The sequence below is a fragment of the Capra hircus genome, chromosome 28 (genome assembly GCF_001704415.2).
Source record: "Capra hircus breed San Clemente chromosome 28, ASM170441v1, whole genome shotgun sequence".
Lineage (NCBI taxonomy): Eukaryota > Metazoa > Chordata > Mammalia > Artiodactyla > Bovidae > Capra > Capra hircus.
The window spans coordinates 42,057,055-42,082,387 of record NC_030835.1 but is presented as its reverse complement, the minus strand read 5'-3'; the positions used below and the strand labels follow the sequence as shown (position 1 = coordinate 42,082,387).

Genomic DNA, 25,333 nt, shown 5'->3' with positions numbered 1-25,333 from the left:
GGCTGTTGTCTATGGGGTCACACAGAGTCGGACACAACTGAAGTGACTTAGCAATAGCAATCAATAAGTGAAGTCTAAAGAAGGTAGCTTTGTTTAAAAACTTCCTAACCCATGGGCCTTGGGTGACAGCACTGGAGGGTAGTAGTGGGTCTCTCTCCATGTGCACAGATAACTCCTGCACCTTCCACCCCTCCCAGCAAGAAGAGGCATTAGGAATCATGGGCCTTGTCTAGGGATATGGAGTTCTCAGAATTATTAAGTACAGAGAGAGAAAAAGTCAAAACTAATTCAATATACTCCAGAGCACTTGAATGGAGAGAACAGGCGCCTGAAGAGAACAGAGTGAACGCACCAGCCACATCACCTCCACAGAGGGACCAACCCTCTGCGTTCATCACATCCATCAGTCACAGGGCAAACTGGCCAGAAGCCTCCCACTTCCTCTGCAAGGGCAGCTGACAGACAGACTGCTGTCTAGTAACTAGAAGCAAGGCGCGTTACACAAAAGACAGAGCTGCACCTTTTTCAAGAGTAGTGAGGCACTGAAGTTTGAGAAATGGACACAATTTAGCAGAAAGTTAAACATGTATCTTTGATCCAGTCAGCTTCAATCTAAGCTTCTAAAACAAATCTTGACATCAGACTCTTATGTAAGGTATAAATAGGATAATGTAAATTTCTCACCTCATCATTGGATGATTCTGGCATGAGACGGTATCAAATAGCCATAGGAAAATTACATGTGTAAAAGTCTAGATTTTTTCATACTGGAGAGAACATGAGGTACAAAGTCAAACCTCTTGTTCAAATCATGACTCTTACCCTTTATCAATTTTTGACCTAAAGCAAGTTAATTTCTATAAATGTCATTTCCCTATCAGTTAAATATGAATTAATGAAAATGCCTTTAAAGGGTTATTATAAGAATTGCCTAAGACAATACAGTGAAACAACAGGTGCACAGTACACAGGTTTCTAGTTTCCCACATCCCTCTTAGGGCTGTTGTTTCAGGTTTTATGAAACAGACACATATCATCTCAAAAAAGAACCCGTCCTCAAGTAAACTAATGACAAACAGCCAGTGACTCCAAGAGTAAGTGATGTCATTACTGAGTGCTTGGCTTCAACTGCCTCCCAATTAATTTACTGCATTTTCCAGTTTCTAGATACTTCATTGGTAACAAGGAAATGAGAAGGTATGAAATTCAAATTAGTCTGTTTTGCTTATAAGTTTCCAGGCTATAACATCAGGTGTTTTAAAATTACCCAATTCATCAGGTTTTCCACATACTATTGGTTCAAAGCTCAAGAAAAATGGAAAATCACTATAATTTTATACACACACATGAATATCTACCTTATATTATTCTATATGAAATCTTAATCCACAGAGCATTGTTGTATGTGTTGATAGTGTAGAATACTTTTTGTTCAGGTTTTCTTTGGGATTATAATTTCTTTGGGATTATCAATGTAACAGAGAATTCAATACTATGCACCCTGAACTAGATAAGAACTAGAAAAATCTAACATATTGTCTCAAATTACAACTTAGTCATGACAAAAAACTGCTGCAAGAATAATGAGATATTTTGAGGGCACAAATTTTTCTGATTATTTCTTTTTACTTCTCTTCACTGTATTCACTCTTGGCTAATCACTAAACTTAGATAGCATCACTGACTCAATGGACATGAATCTGAGCAAACTCCAGGAGATAGAGAAGGACAGGGAAGCTTGGCATGATGCAGTCCATGGGGTCACAAAGAGTCGGACACGACTTAGTGACTGAACAACTACAAGGTAATGAACTTCCAGCTGAGTCCACCAGACCTCTCCAAGTAACCCAGCCTGACAGAGGTCTCTGCTCTTAAAAAAAAAAAAAAAGAAGCTGGGAAAACCTGCTTTATGACATTATTCTTAAGAGTATATTTACTCTTATCATACCGACCTGTCTAGCTATATTTCTGAAAAGCACCAGAGGATTTATAAAATGAAATTCTCAACCAATTTATATCTCCATTTCTCCTCCAGGAGGAGCAAACTTCCATGTATGCTGCAGGGCTGCTTTTTTTGAAAAGAGGAGTCAATTTATATTTGAAAAAATTCTCAAAAATCATCAGATTCTTTGATTTTTACAGAGAAGAACACCATATCCCAGATAGTGTGCCATCACTAACCAGAAATTGACCTGGGCCTGGAACCTGGGCAAGAGCCATCTCATTTTCTACTTAGACTCCCCTCCAGAGAATATGCTTCATGCTCGTAATTTCTAATACTAAGTTATTTTCAAATTATAGTTGGAAAATATATAAACAAATTTTAAAAATGATTTTATATCCAAAAGAACAACTTCTAACCCCAATTACTATTCCATACAAACGTTTCTTATTTTTGCAGGAAGTGCATTTTGGTGCAAGAAAAGACGTTAGATTTGACTTCTTTAGTAACAGAAGAAGAAAGTTTCCATGGAAATTAAACAGACACTAATGTTTCATTCACCGAATCAACTTAAGAATATAATTTGATTTTCAAAAAGCTCTGGACATTAAAAAAAAATCATATCCATATGACTATTAGTTCAACCAGGCACATTTCCACATGACACCTGAATGGCCCCTGTTTCCTAGTGGAGCCAGCAGTTGCAGCCCAGCTCTCTGGCCGGATGTGGAATGATACAGGTTTTGAGGAGCTTGTGCCCAGAGCCACTTCAAGGCTGATTTCCTTGGCCAAGTCTGAATGGAAGAAAACACCCACCCACCTGCCTGGAGTCCCCTGCAGGCTGAGAAACACGGGTGGCCTGGATGGCTGGGCAAATGGAAGCTAAGGCAGACAAACATGAGAGAAAAGGATCCCACAGCCTAATTAAGTCTTCTTACCTGCTGAGCAGCATCTGAACATTTTTTCGGAGTTTCTAAAACAGCAGATTGAGAGTCTGGGTTGAAAAGGAAGAAGACAGGCAATATGTTAAAGAGCAGATTTTCCCATTTCTTTGATCAGAAAATGAAACTAACTACAATATACCTTCAACCACAATAAGCACCCAAACACCCAGGCTACTTTCCAGCTATACTTACATGCTATGAGGACATGACCACTTTTCAGCACATATAATACACAAGATGACACACTCATGTCATTAGGTATTTTTAAAATTAGATTAGCACTATGCCCTTCTTTACACATCAGTCATGATTCCTTATCTCAATAGCTAGTTTCTATTTTGTGCCAGGAAGTATCTGCTAAGACAGTCACTGCTCATATTATTCTCTTAAGTCTGTACAGTGATGGAAGCCAACTCCCTAGCCTGGAAGGACCGGGTCTTGGGCACCTTATCTGACTGTTGACAGCTGACCTTGCCCTTTTAACAAGAGATAATGTGCCCTCGCTAAGAGGCACTGAGTGATGGTCATCTGAGACAGAATCTATGGGACTGCAGCTTCTTCATGCTGGAAAACCTAAGGGATAGCCGAGGCTACATATCCTTCTGTTTTTTAAGCTGAGGGATGCTTTCTGTGAAGCTCACAGAAATAAAGACATAAGAGAGCCTGCAGGAACTACCAGCAATCGTGGACTGGAGTCTGAGAACGACTTCTCCTGTTCATCCTTGCATTGCAGTGAGGAGCTGAGGCCCAGACACAGCTGGTAGGGAGACAAAGATGAGTCTGTCTCCCCACTGTCCCACTGCTCCCCATCCCAGACTGGCACACAGACCAGATGCCTGACAACACACAGAAGTCACTCTGGGGGATACCTCAGACTTTACTAATTTAACAGCATTTTAGTTCACGTGTGTGACAATGCACAGAAAAAGTAAAAGGCATTCATGGTTTAAATCATACAACGTATTGTTAACCTTCATTGAAAGTTCATTTCACTTGGATTAAAGCATGGTCTCCACCTGGGCCCCACGAGCCTCTTTCGACCTTCTCCTCTCCCGCCGCCCCGACCTCTGTGCCGTCCCCACCTGCCAAGCACACACTGGCCACACCAGCCTTCCTGCTGCCCTGTGCACACAGTCCTGCCCCCTCCAGGGGATCTGGGTGCGTGGGGATCTCTGCCACACACACCCTCCCTCTCCTTGCTCCATGGAGCACCCCATTCCCTGTTACTTTCTCCACAAAGTCGATCCTTAAACAAAATGCTATAGAATTCACTTGTTTGCCGACTTATTTCTCTAACTTACTTGACTAAATCAAACTCTATGAAGACAGACACTTGGTATATTCTTTTCCTTACTGACTCCCCAGCACCTAGAACAGTGCCTGACACACAGTAGATGTGTAAAATATTTGTTGAGTGTTGTGGGAGGGGTGAAGGGTGAGACCAAGGAATGATGAAACGATGGAAGCAAAGTGGGAGCCCCAGGAGAGCAGGCGCTGGGCAGGGCACAGGTCGCCATGCTGTTGCGAGGGCTGCCCCTAAGCTCAGGGTACGTCTGTCAGAACAGAATCACTGAGAACAGCATGGCATGGTCACTCACCAACAGGCATCACTGTGGCAACGATACTAACAAGCAGCTTTAACACACAAGTGTTTTCCCAAATACGATACTTTACTAAGTTAATCAAAAGATTTGTCTCATACTGACAGAGCTCTATTTTGAACTCAACACAAGAGCTGGCCATTTTTGAAGAAAGATCTTTAACATCACAGCAAGGACACTTAATGTTAAAGCAAATCCAGGCTCTAGAACACTTGTTTTCTGCTGGTTTTAGTCACCTTCAAATCCTCCGAAACACAAGAGACTTGAGACAAGACCCTGGGGCTTTGTAGAAATGAGGACGCTTTCTCTTCCTTGTCTGTCTATGCAGGCGATGCAGGCAGAGCCCACAGGGTCTCCAGAGGGGTCACAAACAGCCCTTTCCCTTAAAGACACATACAGTGTTTCCCAGTTTTTTAAAAAAAATAGTCCTATGCCATATGACCTGCTCCAAAAAGCAAACCTCTGGATTCTGACGGTAAAAAGAATGTCACCACCTCACCAAAACAAAGAACTAGAGAGTGTTATCAATATTCCACTGTTTTGAACACCTACATTTGAACTTTGATCTGAACTGAGTTCATCCTCTCCCCCTCACCTCTTTCACCACCTCCTTGAATCAGTGTGTTATGACGCCTGGGAGAAATTTACACGTCAAAATATTCTCTTCAAGATCATAAGCTGGAGCACAGGAGTTCTAGAGGGTCAAGACTTTAAGGTGAAAGAAATGGACAGAATAACTACAAAGTAAGGGGGAAACAAATGAGAATAATCAAGAGAAGAAAAACAAATGTCGAGGAGAGCGAAAACAGGAGAGAATAAGAAGGAAAAAGAAGGAAGGGGAAGCAAAAGAGCAAAAGGAAGCATGAAAACTCACAAAGGGCTGCCCACCGAGGGACAACACAGGCTGGGCTGTGCCCAGTGACGGGCCTCTGAGCACCAGGCCGGTCAGGACCCTGTGGGCAGGTCGGGGAGAAACCCACCGGGTTCCAGTATCCTCAGAGTGTGGACCCCTCGTGTGAACTACCAGGGCACTGGCCTCCCACCCCTCCTCCCAGAACCGGGGAGCTTTTCAGAACTGCCTTCTGTCAGCCCTGCACCCGCAGACAGTCCCTCTTCATCATCAGGACGGGTGTTTTCGGAGTGACCCAGGGAGAGCTCTCAAGAGCACATCTCAAACTGCCAACTCCTCCACCCACCCTTCCTAAGGATTAAGAAATTCAGTTTAGTTCAGTTCAGCCACTCAGTCATGTCTGACTCTTTGCCACCCCATGGACTGCAGCATGCCAGGCTTCCCTGTCCATCCCCAACTCCCGGAGCTTACTCAAACTCACATCCTTTGAGTCAGTGAAGCCATCCAACTAGAAGTCTAAGAAACTAGACTGGTTTTAAGAAAACATTACTGTCTGAAGTAGAGTGGGAGAAAGAACATTCCTGACAAAAATTTAAATGCTCCATTTAAAAAAAACGAAACAAAAACTTCACAAAATTTCTGGGCACTCCGCAATTCCAAATATGCTTCAGAAATGATCTCTTTATCATCACAAATAAGCCAGTGACTTACAAAACAAAACACACCGGGATGAGGTTTACATTTGTCGAGAGGACAGGAAGGAAAAGGGTAGGGTATGCCACTCTGCTAGGAATGAAGCATAAATCAAATACCCTTCAAAATACAGAAAATACACCTTCTGAAAATGAATAAGCAGTCTCTCAAAGCTTTTACATTTTAATGAAAAATGAGCTTACATAAAATTACTAAATTACAGCTTCTTTAGTGATCAATTTGACTCAAAATTAATCAATTTAATTGAAAGAAAATTCATTAAATTTCATTTAAATACCATGACTTATGATTAGCAGCCTAACCAACGGTAGATGTCTCTACTCTGGTATCCCATGTCCTTACACAAATGAAGATGGGGTTAAAAATGTAATTTCCCTAAAAGGGGTCAACCCTGTATTCTGCTTATTTGATTATTTAATAGTCTGGATCTGACCCTCGTTGCCAACAAAGGATGTCCACAGAGAGGCATCAGCCTGCATATATGAGGGGAAAATGCAAGCTGATTAAAAAATAAATAAATAAATAAATAAAAATAAAACTGAACATGAAGAATCATCTCCAGGAGACATGGTTCATCTGCTTGAGAGCATTTTATTCCTGAGTCAGGTGGCAGGTTGAGAGATAAACATCATCAAACACCCCCAGGCCCCTTACAGAATCTATGCTTTTCCTCAAGCGAACATGGACTAAAGCATCAGGAAAAACCTGGAAATGAGTTGAGAATGCACTTCACACTAAATTTCATCCCACAGAAGCTCCTTTATTTAGAAGCCATAGAAATACTTCTTTTGGATACTAAAGGACAGAATAGTCATCCTTCTGAGATTATTGCTTTTCCTCTCACAGACACAGGGCATTATCCAGCTGTGTTCCCACTTCCCTTTCTATCTTAAACTTGAGAGATAAATGTCAACCATCTTTAAAAACTGCAAGTCCTTCTGAAAGTCATTTCAGCATGCTGGTTCTCCTCAGTGCTATACTCAGTTCCTTTCAATCTAGTCTATTTCCTTCTATCATCTTTTTGTACACCTCACACATTCATAAGCTGCTCTGATATCTTTTTGGAGCCAAGGTGGATTACCATTCTTTTAGCCAGCAAGTAAACACAGGTTTTAGGATTCCTATACAAAAAGTTTGCCGTGTTTCTACCAGCTATCCTTCCATATTTTCCTCCAGGATTTTCTGTGCCAAAATTGCTTTTCTAAAATCAGTCCTCTGTTAAATCTCTTGACCCTTCACATTTTTAAGGAAAGATAATGGACCTGGACTTCCCTGGTGTTTCAGTGGTTAAGAATCCACTTGCTAATGCTGGGGACAGGAGTTCGATCCCTGGTTCAGGAAGATTCCACATTCCAAGGGACAAGTCCACAAGCTGCAGCGACTGAAGCCGGAGTGCCTAGAGCCCATGCTCCACAACAAGAGAAGCCACTGCAGGGAGAAGCCCCAGGGCCACAACTAGAGAGTCTGCACATAGCCACAAAGACCCAGCTCAGCCAGAAATAAATAAACAAAATTAATTTTCTAAAAGAATTTATTGAAACAAAGAAAGAAAGGGACTTTCCTGGTGGTCCAGTGGCTAAGACTCCATGTTCCTACTGCAGGGGACCCAAGTTTGATCCCTGGTTGGGGAACTAAAGATCCCACATGTGGCAATGAAGATCCTATATGCTGCAACTAAGACCAGGAACAGCCAAATATATATATATATATATATATATATATATATATGGAAGATAACAGCCTTGATTTTCTAAAGATGCACCAAGAATGATCAAGTCACTCTTCACACCTTGACCCTGTTCTCCACGAATTCAAAACTAAAATCAAGTCTCTCTTTGTGTAAATCTATCAAGTAACCTTTGAAGCTTGGTGATGAGCCCTTAAAATGGTTCTCGGGCTCTTTCAGCAACACAGAATTCCATCAAATATAATACTTGCATTCATGTGCTGAGTAGATATCTTATTAATATTTATATCTTTTTCAACAAAAGACCTTCATTTATTCACTCAATATTTAAGTATATACTGTATCCAAAGGTCTTGAAATGTTAGGAGTCTACACAGAAGACAGATAGTAGATACAGATCAAATCTAAACCTATATAATTCACATGATAGAGATATGAATAAAGTGCCAGGAGGCTCCAGAAAAACCACCATGGTGGGGGTGAGTTGCATCAAATAAGTGAAGGGAAATGAAGAGACAGAAGATAAGGAGAAAAGATAACTGAAAAGAATCTCTTATTAACGTTTCTGCTACAAACATCTGGAGCAAGCACATTGCTCTCTAACTTCCTTTCCAGCCTGTCCTTCTAGGAGACTTCACTCTACGGACTTCAGGTGCTCAGCCTCAGCACCTCAGGCCCCTCTGTGGAGGCAACACAAAGACGCTGTACGAACCGAAGATCCCCAAGAACCCACAACCCCTGAGGGCTCACTGCAGCCTCTGCACCTAGATTACCATAGAGGAGGGTCCATTTCTTCACCAGTAAGTGAAGGTGGGAAAGCCAGTTTCACAAAATGGATTGTGGAAAAACAGAAGTGCAGTCCCCGAGAAAGGCAGAAAAGGCAGCACCACGAATCTGAATGAGCCTGCCATGCGGATAGTGGGGCTTCCCAGGTGGCACTAGTGGGGAAGAATCCGCCTGCCAACGGAGGAGACAAGGGGACCCCAGTTTGATCCTTGGGTTGGGAAGAGGGCGATGGAAACTCACTCCAGTATTTCTGCCTGGAGAATCAAGGAGACTGGGGGATACGGTCCGTAAGTTCACAAAGAGTCAGACACAACTGAAGTGACTTAGCATGCACACATGGGGATTAGTAACCAGTCTAAAGTAATTAACCTCCAATTAAAATAAATAAATTTATATCAAGGCATCCACATACACACACACAAAGAAGAGCCAAAAGGCAAAAAAAAGTCAAAGGAAAACCAAGTTGTCAATTTCCTAAGATGGAATCACAAGTCTTTCTTCTTCAGAAAGAAAAATAATCAGTGAGTTCTTTTATTTTAAAACAAAGCTGAAAGGGACCACATGCTGAAAACAGCAATTTTAGTGGTGAAGTCACTACACAGATCACAGTAAAGTGCACTGGAAATAGTTTGTCACTATTAATAATCACATTATCAATATTTGTATTAATATCTATCTTTCAAAAAACGTAGGGTCTATGCATGGTTTTCACTGTTACTGACATCCTCACTTGCCTGCTTACTACAGGGAGGATGAATGGTCCCAGAATGAGAATGCCCTGCAGAATCACAGTAGGAAAAGTTTAGGAAGGGCCATTAGGCCATTTTGGACAAAACAGTTATTGGGCTCTTGGGTTTATTAACAGATCAGCTGGATAAAAATAAGTTACTACATTATACTATTTTCTACTTATCTCCATCATCCTCTTTAAGAATACACATTTTAAAAGGAGACAAGTTGTTATATTAAAAATTGCTACTCTGGCATTTTACAAGTTATATCGAATAACAAAGAAAAAATTAGTTTGAAAACTTCTTGGCCTCAATCCCAACTATCATCTCTTACCAAACTAAAATTCATATTATCACTAACTTTCTGTCTAGCATTCCTCCAGTTTACAAAAAAAAAAAATCAGTAACATAAAATGCTTCATAACTTTTTTAAATTGCCCTAAAATGTTAGAGGATAATATAAATGTTTCAGTTAAAGTTGAGAAGTTCACCCTAGGGATGAAAAAAAAATGAAAATATCACCCAAATCTCTGGTGTAAAACACAAGATATGAACAACTGTTAAAATATCTCTCAGTGAAATTGATTGATTCTACTGTATCTACACCTAGCTATTTCCTAAACTGTAATTTCCAGAAAAACATCTACTTCTGCTTTATTGACTACTCCAAAGCCTTTGACTGTGTGGATCACAACAAACTGTGGAAAATTCTTAAAGAAATGGAAATGCCAGACCACCTTACCTGCCTCCTGAGAAATCTGTATGCAGGTCAAGTAGCAACAGTTAGAACTAGACATGGAACAACAGACTGGTTCCAAATTGGGAAAGGAGTATGTCAAGGCTGTATATTATCACTCTGCATACTTAACTTATATATATAGAGTACATCATGTGTAATATTGGGCTGGATGAAGCACAAGTTGGAATCAAGATTTCTGGGAAAAATACCAGTAATCTCAGATATGCAGATGACGCCATCCTTATGGCAGAAAGAGAAGAACTAGAGGGCCTTTTGATGAAAGTGAAAGAGGAGAGTGAAAAAGCTGGCTTAAAATTCAACATTCGGAAAACTAAGATCATGGCATCTGATCCCATCAGTTCAGTTCAGTTCAGTTGCTCAGTTGTGTCTGATTCTTTGAGACCCCATGAATTGCAGCACACCAGGCCTCCCTGTCCATCACCAACTCCCAGAGTTCACTCAAACTCACGTCCATCGAGTCAGTGATGCCATCCAGCCATCTCATCCTCTGTCATCCCCTTCTCCTCCTGCCCCCAATCCCTCCCAGCATCAGAGTCTTTTCCAATGAGTCAACTCTTCGCATGAGGTGGCCAAAGTACTGGAGTTTCAGCTTCAGCATCAGTCCTTCCAAACACCCAGGGCTGATCTCCTTCAGAATGGACTGGTTGGATCTCCTTGCAGTCTAAGGGACTCTCAGGAGTCTTCTCCAACACCACAGTTCAAGAGCATCAATTCTTCGGCACTCAGCTTTCTTCACAGTCCAACTCTCACATCCATACATGACCACTGGAAAAACCATAGCCTTGACTAGACAGACATTTGTTGGCAAAGTAATGTCTCTGCTTTTCAATATGCTATCTAGGTTGGTCATAACTTTTCTTCCAAGGAGTAAGTGTCTTTTAATTTCATGGCTGCAGTCACCATCTGCAGTGATTTGGGAGCCCAAAAAAATAAAGTCTGACACTGTTTCCCCATCTATTTCCCATGAAGTGATGGGACCAGATGCCATGATCTTTGTTTTCTGAATGTTGAGCTTTAAGCCAACTTTTTCACTCTCCTCTGGTTCCATCACTTCATGGCAAATAGATGGGGAAACAATGGAAACAGTGACACACTTTATTATCTTGGGCTCCAAAATCACTGCAGATGGGGACTGAAGCCATGAAATTAAAAAACAGTTTCTCCTTAGAAGAAAATATGACCAACCTAGAGAGCATATTAAAAATCAGAGACATTACTTGGCTGACAAAGGTCTGTCTAGTCAGAGTTATGGTTTTTCCAGTAGTCATATACGGATATGAGCATTGGACTAGAAAGAAAGCTGAGTGCTGAAGAATTGATGCTTTTGAATTGTGGTGTTGGTGAGCACTCTTGAGAGTCCCTTAGACTGCAAGGAGATCCAACCAGTCCATCCTAAAGGAAATCAGTCCTGAATGTTCATTGGAAGGACTGATGCTGAAGCTGAAACTCCAATACTTTGGCCACCTGATGCAAAGAACTGACTCACTGGAAAAGACCCTGATGGGAAGGATTGAGGGAAGGAGGAGAAAGGGATGACAGAGGATGAGATGGTTGGATGGCATCACCGACTCAATGGACATGAGTTTGAGCAAGCTCTGGGAGCTGGCGATGGACAGAGAAGTCTGGCATGCTGCAGTCCATGTGGTCGCAAAGAGTTGGACACGACTGAGCAACTGAACTGAAGTAACTTTTAACATAAACAAATAAAAGTGTATTCAATAGGATAAATACTTTAAGTTATATAATTTTCCTTTTAAAACTAAATTGTTTTACATGCTCGTTTTTCTCAGGTGTTACTTACACACCCTCTCATCTCTGAAGATCTACCTTGACCCTTGATCAACTGTTCTCTGTACCACAAGAAAGTCAAAGTCCTACAAAGAACATGTTTCTTACATCACACCTCTTGTTTGTGGTTCATTTCAGAGAGTAGAGTCCATCAAGTAAACACTAAGCAGAGTTTCAAAAGCATGGGCCTTTAAAAGGGGGTACACAAGGTTGGGTGTGGGCCCCCACTCAGTGCCTCAGTGAAAAGAAATAAGTAAATGTATCACTTCAGGATGAGGAGAAAAACAGAGGCTATGAGCAGGAGGCCCCCTCTGCAGATCTTCGGATAGTAGTCTGAAATAAAGTCACTGATGGTGTGGGCCATTGTTGGCTTTAAAGGGACTCATGAGGAATATAGTGACTGCATTCTGGATGCCAATCTATACTTTCACACTTAGATAATTCTCAAAGTATCCCTATGCAGTAGGTGCTATCCTTACTACCATCTTACAGGTGCAAAAACCAAGGACAGAAACTTGGGAAAGGAAGTTTTTCGTTTTTAGGAAACTTGCCCAAGGTTACAAGCTGATACACAGCAGAGCCCAAGCTCCCTGGTCACACTCTTCACAGAGGTCCCAGCTAGGCTTTTACCCAACATCTTTCTCTCAATAAGCCAATGGGAATAAAATATCAAATTCTTAACTCTAACACTATGCTATGATACCATTTAGGAGAATTTGATCAGGGAGAGATTTCTGAATTGTAATAATACCCTTCTATTTACTCTTCCCTGATGGATCGGATGTCAATATTCCTGATCAGTCCACCAAGAGGACGCTGCGATTTTATTAAGCTAAAATGAAAAAGGAAGCAAGAAGTAAGATAATCAAATTCCACAAAAACATTGTTATACAAATATGATTCTTAATTCAATACAATGAAGTGCTTTTCTAGTTTGGGGCTCCATAAAAAGATGATATCAATGTCATGCTACCTTCAAAGTACTTCAAGAATAACACACAACACTTTAGGACAACACAAGGGACAAAAAGAAAAAAACAATCAAATGTTACATCTGAACAAGGTACAATTTTTAAAATTACTTAAAATTTAGATTTAGTAGAATGTATAGCTTCATCATGCCTCTATCAATTATCTCTGAAGGCAAAGAAAAACTAACAAAAGTTCAAAGAGAATAGTATGAGAAGAGCCAGGGAAGGAGGTGAGGTGGCTGCCAGCTCTGAAGCCAACAGACAGAAAGTTCCCTTCTGAGCTTTCAGCCCATACGGTGGGTGGCTTCCTTCCAGATGGAGGCCTCAGCTGGACCCCAAAGCAGTGGTTCTCAGATTCTGTATACACAGTACTAACTGGATAGCTCTAGTTTCCCAGTCCCCGTAACTATGAAGATAAAGTGTAAGAATTTTCAGTTTAACAAGCTTCCCAGTGATTTAGCCTGATTTATATGAAGATTATAATCTAAGAAATACATGGAAGAAAAACCCAGACTCAGTGCTCAGCAGTTGCTTCACAGAGATTTGATGTCACTTTCAGAACATACACTCTTCCCACGGGCCTACCTGTGTCAGCATCCTTAGGCCTTTGTTCTTCATCAGGAGGTTTAGATGGTGGCCAAGCAGCTGGGACTCTCCTGGGAAACTGCCCTTCGACATAATCCAGTGAGTGTGTAGGCTGACTAACTGCAGCCCAGGTGTAAAGTCGATCTTGCTATATTAAAAAAAAAATTAAGCTATTTTAATTCAATCATGAAAAACGGAGTCTTCTTGATTGATATTTGCAACATCATTTCTATCATAAATATATGTGTGGTAGGCATATATATAGATGCAAACACACATAAAACATGAAACAGCTTTTTATACTATTCAACGTAGATTCATCACATAAACTTTCTTTCACACATTTTGTTTTCATAACCATATGTGTTTCAACTTCTATGGTAAAATTTAAGTCTCTTTCTTTGGAGGTAAAAGGCCATGTAGGTCTGCAGGGAATTACAAGGTCAGAAAACCCACCTGATCACAGAGTCCCCTGACTAAGCGTCTTCAGTGCACTGGAATATGATGTCCCTTTGAAATCTGTGTAAACACTTGGCAAAATCAGAGAACAGGCAGTGCTGGGCACTCAAGGACAATAAGCAGCTTCCTTGCCTTCAATAACAGAAAGCCCAGAAAACTAATTATTCTCAATCCAGGTCAGGAACAGTTTGGGAGAGGAACTATAAAAAAGTAAGTGAACTTGCCAAGAAAAAAAGAACTGGACAGGGATCTGGCAAAGAAAGCTCTTCCCAGCTGGAGACTAACAGCATCTGAACAGAATGAGAAGCAGGCTCATTGCTACATCTCATGCCAGGAAGCCAAGTGGGAACGTAGAAAGGAGGCCACTCTGAGGCTGTAGACACCCTTGGAAACTGCCCGCTAAGATTTCAGGGTAACAGGTGCTTCAGGATGCAGGCACCAATGTACACAAGCCCTGGGTTCTCTTCATGACATCCTCCTTACTCACAGATATATTTCCCTAAACCTTTTGACCAACACAGCAAATAAAGCAGAGAGAGCACTTGAGTGGTAGAAACAAAAACAAAAAACATGATATAAAACCATGCTGAGACTGAACTTGAGTTAACCAGTGGAGAGGCATCGCTATTTCCAAACACTTGCTTCACAAATTAATTGAAGAATTTCATAAAATATTCTTCAGTGTCAACAGTAAAATACAATGTATATATCAGTTAGTTTGAGCTTCACCTTTAGGGGCAGGTCTGAATCAGGAAGGGTCCCACTGTAGACCCTTCAACTAGTCACATCTTTCACATACCTACATCTTGATTGACACCAGGTGTACTGAATATCAGAAATAACTTTTTATTGGAAAAATGAGTGGTTTAATTAACATGATATTAGAAATGAGCTCTTGTTGGTGAAAGTAAAGGAATTCAATGGACGTGGACCAGCAAATCCCTGTCCAGGGATTAGACATCAGAGAATATCCTCATTCTGGCAAGAACAAGGTGAGATGTGGGCAAGGAGCAATATCAATGTCCCCTTCACATCCACAAAATGTGAACCTCTCGTGTAAGGAGCAGCCAAGTACCTGGCAGGGGAGCGAGCTGTGTGTTTCCTAAAAGGGGGACTGTGACATAGAGAGCTTCATCATTCTAATAATAAACGCACTCAATCTCAGACTTCACTTGCTCCACAGAAAAGAGTCAGAGCCAGCAGCCATGGGAACAAGTGGTTTCACTCAGGATTTCATCATACAGCAAATGTAAGTTTGCTAAAAGCGCTCCATAAAAGCCTAAGCAAACCACAAACAGCCTGGCCAGTCCTGAAGTCTTTCAGCCCCACCCCAGGACTGGAACACATACAGACCTGTAAGGTGATAAAACCTCTCCTTCATCGTATGGCTCCGCAAGCAGGGAATAAGCAAGCACTAAGTTCTGTTGTAGTTCAAGAATCAAATGTCAGCTCTTCCACTTGTCCTTTAAGCTTTTCTATAACCCTCCTATTCATCCTCCCAAATTCATCTCCCCACATGTCCCAAATCAAGCTTCACTTCACTGGAATGTCCCAACCTAGCCTTCCCCATGCATAGCATCTAACCAAAGATTAAGTCCCACTGGGGTCTCCCCCAGACGCCCAAATCACAGCATGTTAGCCCCACCTCTTGTTGACAGTTAACAGCATGCAATCCAGATCAGTGGCTGAACACGTTTCTGAGTACACTTTGCCTTCCCTTAACCGCCTGAACTACTTCAGCACAGAAAGTGTGTACACAAGTCCTATAAAATTCCCAAGCACTCCATAAAAGCCACTTAATGTCTACTGAATTAACACATTTGTCAGATAAGAAGAAAAAGCAAGAGAGATGGTTTATCAACATGAGAGCAGCTGGAGCTGTGATCTCATTTTTTTCATCTCCATATTAACAAAAGTACCAGAGGGGTACTTTGTGTGCATTAAACGGAAAACAAAGGTGTCAAGCAATCCATTATATCTGAACCTATTCACAACTGTACCATGTAAAACAACAACAACAACAACACGGGGCAGACAAAATTCCTAGGATAGAACCAGAACTGCACCCCAGACACATCTCCTAACTTTATAATGTCTTCATGTCCTCACCAGTAACTCAGAAACAATGCCTGTTCTTGTCTTTCTGCAGGACTGGAGTGAGCAGGGTAAATGCTACATGAAAACAGCTGTGTAAACCACATGGTGTAACTCAAACATAACTACCACAACAGCTACTTGCTTTGATTTCTTTTTTTAATTTTTGTTTTTGGTACATTAAATTTACTCATAAAAAATTCTAAAAATGTACAATTTTGCCTTTTTAACAAAGTATAATAAAGCTCCCTAAACAATACTTGACATTTGCAATTCAAAATCAAATTAGCAGAACATTAAACATTTACAAAACTTTATTTTTTAAAGGGCTTCTCTGGTGGCTCAGACAGTGAAGAATTCGCCTGCAATGTGGGAGACCTGGGTTTGATCCCTGGATTGGGAAGATCCCCTGGAGAAGAGAACGGCTACCCACTCCAGTATTCTGGCCTGGAGAATTCCATGGACTGTATAGTTCATGGGGTCTCAAAGAGTCGGACACAACTGAGCGACTTTCACTATCTTTTAAAAAAAATTGTTTTTACATACAAATTGTTTAAAATTTTAATTGGAGGCTAATTACAATATTCTAGTGGTTTTGCCATACACTGACATGAATCAGCCATGGTGTACATGTGTTCCCCATCCTGAACCCCCTCCCACCTCCCTCCCCATCCCATCCCTCAGGGTCATCACAGTACACCAGCCCTAAGCACCTTGTCTCATGCATCGAACCTAGACTGGTGATCTATTTCACATATGATAACATACATGTTTCAATACTATTCTCTCAAATCATCCCACCCTCGCCTTCTCCCACAGAGTCCAAAAGTCTGTTCTTTATATCTGTGTCTCTTTTGCCATCTCGCATATAGGGTCATCATTACCATGTTTCTAAATTCCATTTATATGCGTTAATATATTGTATTGGTGTTTTTCTTTCTGACTTACTTCGCTCTGTATAATAGGCTCCAGAAGTTACATGCAACTTTGTAGAACTGACATAAAAGAATGGCTCAAAAAATGGGAGAATTTTCCTTCATTCCTAAAAAGAAAATGCATCCAAGAAGCTGTGAAGATTCTGGAGAACATGAGGCCTTTAGCTTCAGTGCCAGGGCCCGTCTTTGTGCATCTGAGGACTTGCACAGGTGAGGGGCTGCTTACAACGCTGGGATGGACTGGCCGGAGCACCACTCTCTCCAGTAGCACTGCAGTAACGCTGACCTTTGGCCTCAGCCAGCACAGTATGTAGTTTGCACATGTTGATTAAAGATACTCAGTTTGATTCAGAACCTTCGGACTTTTCAGTAACTGAGCATCTTCAGAACCCTTGGCTGTAGAGGTCACTTGCCTCACTTTCTGGGAGTCATCTACACTTTGGAAAGGACAGCCAACCCGCTCAGGTGCCACAGGCCCATCCACTGGGACGGGTGGTCAAGCTAAGCAGGGTCACGGCTTCCCTTACAGTGTTTAAGACTCTTCAACATGCAATGCCATCAGTTACCAGTGTGGAAAACAAACAAGGCATCAAATAAGCCACCACAGAGGCAGGAAGAGTGACAGTAACAGGGGTGTGAGGAGGGTGCAACCCAGTTCCCACTTAGCATGCTCACTAGAAACGATGGAATGAGTGGACAGATGCAAGCCTCCATCAGTTTGTGCTCAAACAAGAATGCATTACAGCTGTATAACATTAGGCAAAGTCACTACCCACTACGCTCCTCCACATGTAGTGTGCAGTGTAAACTAACTATGTGACCTTCCTTCGATAAAGGATCTAGAGTTCCAAGTAGTGAATTAAAATACTGAACCTACTAACTGCCATACTAACAAGCTGACTCACGTAATCTTGGGGGATTATAAATGATGCTGGTTTTTTAAAATACCCAATCATATGTACGTATTTATTATTCTAGGTGCTAGCTCCCATTTTCTCAGCGCTCTTTAGCAATTATTAAGTTTTTAACATTTACATCCTTTCCAATTTTCAATATTATAATATAAAAACTAGAAAATAAGGCAGAAAATTGAGCATTCTGCTTAAAAAAAAAAAAAAGATGAGTGTTTTGTCCTCATGGTGCATTCTACTTCAGTCTCTACATGCCACTTTCTCCATTCTTGGAGGTACAAAATGTGAGCAGAAGCTTTAAAATATGACAAATTACACAAAGCAGATTGGCTGGCGCCACAACTACCTGGTTGCCACAGCCTTTGGAAACTGAGCCCACAATTTCATGAAAATGATTACGTAGTTGAAAAAGTCAGTCTGATCTGTTTCTAGCTGATGAGGACATCTTCTGAGGAAATGCCAAATGCCTTATTAGACTCACTGACTGTGGTTGCTTCTGGAGAGAAACTTCATAAGAGAGAAAACACTGCTAGCAAATATTCCCAAGTTCAAGTAAGGGATTCACTTGGGAACAGGTCTCATGGGTAGGCAGCGGAATCCTTTGTGTTCTGTGTGTCTCATGTTTATGTTTTACCATTCTCAATTCAGAATGGCCTCATTGGAGGTACCACTCAGCACATGAACTTTCAAAGACAGCTGGAAATTTCTCTCAGACTTCTGATGACTAAAACACAGCTGTACAATGTCTAAATTCATTTCCTTCAATTAGAATGCCATACTTAAAGTTTGTTTTAATTTTTTGCTGTGTTTAGTATAATAACACTAACTTCTTACATTTATCAAAATAAGTTATAAGAGAGTGGGCAAGGCTGAGTTAAGGGGTGTGTCCAGAGATGGCTATGGACTTAGGAAGTCATTTTAGGCAGCATGTCTGCTGACAGTAGGGCTGTGTTCCTGACCAGTTGGTTGTTTGGCCTGAGGCATCCCAGCACTGAAACTTACAGGCTGTCGAGTGGAGCCAGGTCTCCATGTTAGGGGCCCAAAGTATCTGCCTCTGACTCCAGCCAGAGTTCACACAGGCCCCTGCTATGTCTGCCATCAGCTTTTTTGACTCCAGAGAGAGCTACAGTCACCTCCCTGCCTCTCCAGGAGACCCTCCAAGACAGGCATTGTGATAAAACTGAAAAAATTAAACTTGGGGAAAACAAGATTTGATGTCTGGATCCCAAGTCAGAGCCAGGCCTGCCCAGCTTGAAGCTTTGCTTTTCAGGACACAGGCACAAGTTACCCCTAACAAGAAATCTACACAAACAACCCAACCAACATTTCCCTCCAAGGGCAAAAAACAAAAGGAAGAAGTAATACAACCCTAAAGCCTGGGACAAGGAGACCTCAAGTGGAGCAAGTTAGAAAAAAATGATGAAAAGACAGAGAAGTACAGTTCAAATGAAAGAGCAAGGGAGAAACTCACAAGACCAAATAAATGAAGAGAAAACAACCAATCTCCCTGAAAGAGAATTCAGAATAATGAGAGTAAAGATGCTCTGAGACTTGAAAATAAAATGGAGATGCCCATCAGCAGATGAATGGATAAGAAAGCTGTGGTACATATACACAATGGAGTATTACTCAGCTGTTAAAAAGAATTCATTTGAATCAGTTCTGATGAGATGGATGAAACTGGAGCCGATCATACAGAGTGAAGTAAGCCAGAAAGAAAAACACCAATACAGTATACTAACACATATATATGGAATTTAGAAAGATGGCAATGACGACCCTGTATGCAAGACAGCAAAAAAGACACAGATGTGTATAACGGACTTTTGGACTCAGAGGGAGAGGGAGAGGGTGGGATGATTTAGGAGAATGGCATTCTAACATGTATACTGTCATGTAAGAATCGAATCGCCAGTCTATGTCTGACGCAGGATACAGCATGCTTGTGGCTGGTGCATGGCGATGACCCAGAGAGATGTTATGGGGAGGGAGGTGGGAGGGGGGTTCATGTTTGGGAACGCATGTAAGAATTAAAGATTTTAAAATTTTAAAATAAAATAAAATGGAGAAGATGCGAGGAGCATTTACCATAGTTAATACAATCACCAAAGACAAGAAAAAAGATTAAGCAAACAGAGATGAACAACACAATTACGGAAATTAAAAATGCTCTAGAAGGAGCTAACAACAGAGCAACTGACAGAGAGAGAGATACATGAGCTGGTGAAGAGAATGGTAGAAACAACTGCTGAAGGGCAGAATAAAGGGAAAGGAATGAAAAGACTGAGGACAGCCTCAGAGACCTTTGCGACAATATTAAGCAAATCAACATTCGAGTTATAGGGGTCCCAGAGGAAGGAAAAAAAAGGCACTGAGAAAATTTTTGAAGAAATTATAGTTGAATCCCCCACATAGGAAAGGCAATAGTCAATGAAGTCCAAGAAGCACAGAGAGTCCCATACAGGGTAAACCCAAGGAGAAACACATTGAGACACATATTAATCAAGCTAACAGAGATTAAGCACAAAGAAAGAATATTAAATGCAGCAAGGGAAAAGCAACAAGTGACATACAAGAGAAAACCCAGACAATTACCAGTGGATCTTTCAGCAGAAACTCTGTAGACCAGAAGGGAAAGGCAGGATATACTTAAAGTACTAAAAGAGAAAAATATACAACCAAGATTACTATACCTGGCAAAGATCTCAATCAAAATTGATGAAGTCAAAAGCTTTACAGACAAGCAGAAGTTACAAGAATTCAGCACCACCAAACTAGCCTTGCAATAAATACTAAAGGGACTTTACATAGCCAGTAAATACAACAGAAAGGAAAGACCTACAAAAACAAACCCCAAATAATCAAGAAAATGTCAATAAGAACATATGTATCAATAATTGCCTTAAATGCAAATGGATTAAATGCACTAACCAAAAGATACATGCTGACTGAATGGATACAAAAACAAGACCTATTTATATGGTGCCTCCAGGAGATCCACTTCAGACCTAGAGACACATACAGACTGAAAGTAAAGGGATGGAAAAAGATATTCCATGTGAATGGAAACCAAAAGAAAGCCAGAGTGCAATCCTTATTTCAGAAAAAATATATTTTAAAATAAAGAATATTATAAGAGACAAAGAAGGACACTGCATAATGATCAAGGGATCAACCCAAGAATACATAACAACTGTAAATATTTATGCACCTAGTCAAGGCTATGGTTTTTCCAGTAGTCATTTATGGATGTGAGAGTTGGACTGTGAAGAAGGCTGAGCACCAAAGAGTTGATGCTTTTGAACTGTGGTGTTGGAAAAGACTCTTGAGAGTCCCGTGGACTGCAAGGAGATCCAACCAGTCCATTCTGAAGGAGATCAGCCCTGGGATTTCTTTGGAAGGAATGATTCTAAAGCTGAAACTCCAGTACTTTGGCCACCTCATGCGAAGAGTTGACTCATTGGTAAAGACTCTGATGCTGGGAGGGATTGAGGGCAGGAGGAGAAGGGGATGACAGAGGATGAGATGGCTGGATGGCATCACTGACTTGATGGACGTGGGTCTGAGTGAACTCCGGGAGTTGGAGATAGACAGGGAGGCCTGGCGTGCTGCGATTCATGGGGTTGCAAAGAGTCGGCCACTACTGAGCAACTGAACTGAACTGAACATAAGAGCATCTAAATACACAAGGCAAACACTAACAGGCGTAAGAGGGAAAATCTACAGCAACATATTAATAGTATGGGACTTTAACACCCACTTACACCAAAGCACAGATTATCAAAACACAGAATCAATAAGGAAACTCAAATCCTAAATGAAACATTAGACCAAAAGGATGTCGTCAGGATTTTCGATCCAAATGCAGAAGACTACACTTTCTTCTCATTGCACATTAAATATTCTCCAGGATAGACCATATCTTAGGCCACAAATCAAGCCTCAGTAAATTTAAGAAAACTGAAATTCCACCAAGTGTCTTCTCTGACCACAACACTATGAGACTAGATATCAACTACAGGAAAAAAAAACTGCAAAACACAAACTCATGGAGATTAAAGAATATGTTACTAAATAACAAACAGGTTACTGAAGAAATTCTTAAACAGATGGGAATACCAGACCACCTGACCTGCCTTCTGAGATATCTGTATGCAGGTCAGGAAGCAACAGTTAGAATTGGACGAGGAACAACAGACTGGTTCCAAATTGGGAAAGGAGTATATCAAGGCTGTATATTATCACCCTGCTTACTTAACTTATATGCAGATTATATCATGAGAAACGCTGGGGTGGATGAAGCACAAGCTGCAATCAAGATTGCCAGGAGAAACATCAATAATCTCAGATATGCAGATGATACCACCCTTGTGGAAGAAAGTGAAGAAGAACTAAACAGCCTCTTGATGAAAGTGAAAGAGGAGAGTGAAAAAGCTGGCTTAAAACTCAACATTCAGAAAACTAAGATCACAGCATCCAGTCTCATCACTTCATGGTAAATAGATGGGGAAACAGTGAAAACAGTAACAGACTTTATTTTGGGGGGCTCCAAAATCACTTCAAATGGGGACTGTAGCCATGAAATTAAAAGACAGCTGCTCCTTGGAAGAGAAGTTATGACCAACCTAGACAGTATATTAAGAAGCATAGACATTACTTTGCCAACAAAGATCTGTCTAGTCAAAGCTATGGATTTTCCAGTAGTCACGTATGGATGTGAGAGTTGGACCATAAAGAAAGCTGAGCACCGAAGAATTGATGCTTTTGAACTGTAGTGGTGGAGAAGACTCTTGAGAGTCCCTTGGACTGCAAAGAGATCCAACCAGTCCATCCTTAAGGAAATCAGTCCTGAATATTCACTGGAGGGACTGATGCCGAAGCTGAAACTGCAATACTTTGGTCACCTGATTTGAAGAACTGACTGATTTGAAAACACCCTGATGCTGGGAAAGACTGTGGGCAGAAGGGGACAACAGAGGATAAGATGGTTGGATGGCATCACTGACTCAATGGACATGAGTTTGAGTAAACTCTGGGAGTTGGTGATGGACAAGGAGGCCTGGCATGCTGCAGTCCATGGGATTGCAAAGAGTTGGACACAACTGACTGACCGAACTGAACTACTGAAGAAATAAGAAAGGAAGTCAAAACATTCCTAGAAACAAATAACAATAAAAACATGATGACCCAAAACCTATGGGATTCAGCAAAAGCAGTTCTGACAGGGATGTTTATAGCAATACAATCATATTTCAAGAAATAAGAAAAGCATCAGATAGACAAGCTAACTCTAGAACTAGAGCAGCTGGAAAAAGAACAACAACAACAAAAAAACCAAAGTCAGGAGAAGGAAGTAAATGATAAAGATCAGAGCAGAAATAAATGAAAAAGAATGAAGGAAACAATAGCAAAGATTGATAAAACTAAAAGCTGGTTCTTTGAGAAGATAAACAAAATTGACAAACCACTAGCCAGACTCATCAAGAAAAAAGGGAGAAAAATCAAATCAACAAAATTAGAAATGAAAAAGGAGAGGTTATAACACACAACACAGAAATACAAAGGATCACAAGAGAATATATAAGCAACTATATGCTAATTAAATGGACAACCTAGAAGAAACAGATTCTTAGAAAAGGTCAACCTCCCATAGACTGAACCAGAAATAGAAATTATGAACAACTGAATTACAAACACTGAAATGAAAACAGTGATCAAAAATCTCCCCAAAGAACAAAAGGCCAGGGCCAAATGGCTTCACAGGAGAATTCTATCAAACATTTAGAGAACAGTTAATGCCTATTTTTCTGAAACTCTTCCAAAAAATTGCACAGGAAGGAACACTTCCAAACTCATTCAGTGAGGCCATGATCAGGCCAAAACCAGGCCTGATGCCAAAACCAGGCAAAGACAATATGAAAAAAAGAAAATTACAGGCCAACATCACTGATGAACAAAAATTCTAGGAAACAGAATTCAACAACACATAAAAAGCTCATACACCATGATCAAGTTGGGTTTATTTCAGGGATGCAAAGATTCTTCAATATATGCAAATCAATCAACACAATATACCATACTAATAAACTGAAAGATAAAAACCATATGATCATCTCAATAGTTGTAGAAAAAGCCTTTGACAAAATTCAGCACCCATTTATCATTAAAACTCTTCCAAAAAATGGGCATAGAAGGAACCTACCTCAACACAGTAAAGGCCATATATGAAAAGTCCACAGCAAACATTATTCTCAATGGTTAAAAACCAAAAGCATTCCCTCTATGATCAGGAACAAGAGAAGGGTGTTCACTCTTACCACTATTATTCAACATAGTTTTGGAAGTCCTAGCTATGGCGATTTGGAGAAGGCAATGGCACCCCACTCCAGTACTCTTGCCTGGAAAATCCCATGGATGGAGAAGCCTGGTAGGCTGCAGTCCATGGGGTCGCTGAGGGTCGGACACGACTGAGCGACTTCACTTTGACTTTTCACTTTTGTGCATTGGAGAAGGAAATGGCAACACACTCCAGTGTTCTTGCCTGGAGAATCCCAGGGATGGCAGAGCCTGATGGGCTGCCGTCTATGGGGTCTCACAGAGTCGGACACGACTGAAGTGACTTAGCAGCAGCAGCTATGGCGATTAGAGAAGAAAAAGAAATAAAAGGAATCCAGATCAGAAAAGAAGTAAAATTCTCACTGTTTGTAGATAATGTGATACTATACATAGAAAACCCAAAAGAAACTATCAGAAAATCACTAGAGCTAATCAGTAAATTCTGCAAAGACTTAGGATACAAGGTCAATAGACAGAAATCACTTGCTTTCCTATATACTAACAATGAAAAATCAGAAAGAAAAAGTAAGGAATCAATACCATACACCATTACAACAAAAAGAATAAAATATCTAGGAATAAACCTACCTAAGGAGAAAAAACACCTATATATGGAAAACTATAAGACACTGATGAAAGAAATCAAAGATGACATAAACAGATGGAGAGATGTTCCATGTTCCTGGGTAGGGAGAATCAATATTGTGAAAATGACTATAAACTCAATATGGGTTAAAGACCTAAATGTAAGACCAGAAACTATTAAACTGTTAGAAGAAAGCATAAGCAGAATACTCAATGACATAAATCAAAGCAAGATCTTCTATGACCCACCTCCTAGAGTAACGGAAATAAAAACAAAAATAAACAAGTGGGACTTAATTAAACTTAAAATCTTTTGCACATCAAAGGAAACTACAAACAAGGTGAAAAAACAACCCTCAGAAAGAGAGAAAATAATAGCAAAGGAAACAACTGACAAAGAATTAATTTCCAAAATATATAAACAGCTCATACAACTCAATACCAGAAAAGCAAACAACCCAGTCAAAAAGTAGGAAAGGAACCTGAAGGGACATCTCTTCAAAGAAGACATGCAGATGGCTAACAAGCACATGAAAAGATGCTCAACATCACTCGTTATTGGAGAAATGAAAATCAAAAGTACAATGAGATATCACCTTATACCAGTCAGAATGCCCATCATCAAAAAGTCTACAAACAATAAATGCTGGAGGG

The 25,333-nt window shown here is 40.6% G+C and overlaps 1 protein-coding gene across 1 annotated transcript in view; it reads right to left on the bottom strand.

The window, feature by feature from the left end:
• FMN2 (formin 2) overlaps nucleotides 1–25,333 on the bottom strand; it is a 368,530-nt gene that overhangs the window by 237,650 nt on the left and 105,547 nt on the right. The window contains exons 3-4 of the mRNA XM_018042550.1: nucleotides 13,360–13,507; nucleotides 2,881–2,936 (exon numbers count right to left, since the gene is read on the bottom strand). Of these exons, the coding sequence (XP_017898039.1) occupies nucleotides 2,881–2,936; nucleotides 13,360–13,507 (204 nt within the window). The remainder of the gene's footprint in view (nucleotides 1–2,880; nucleotides 2,937–13,359; nucleotides 13,508–25,333) is intronic.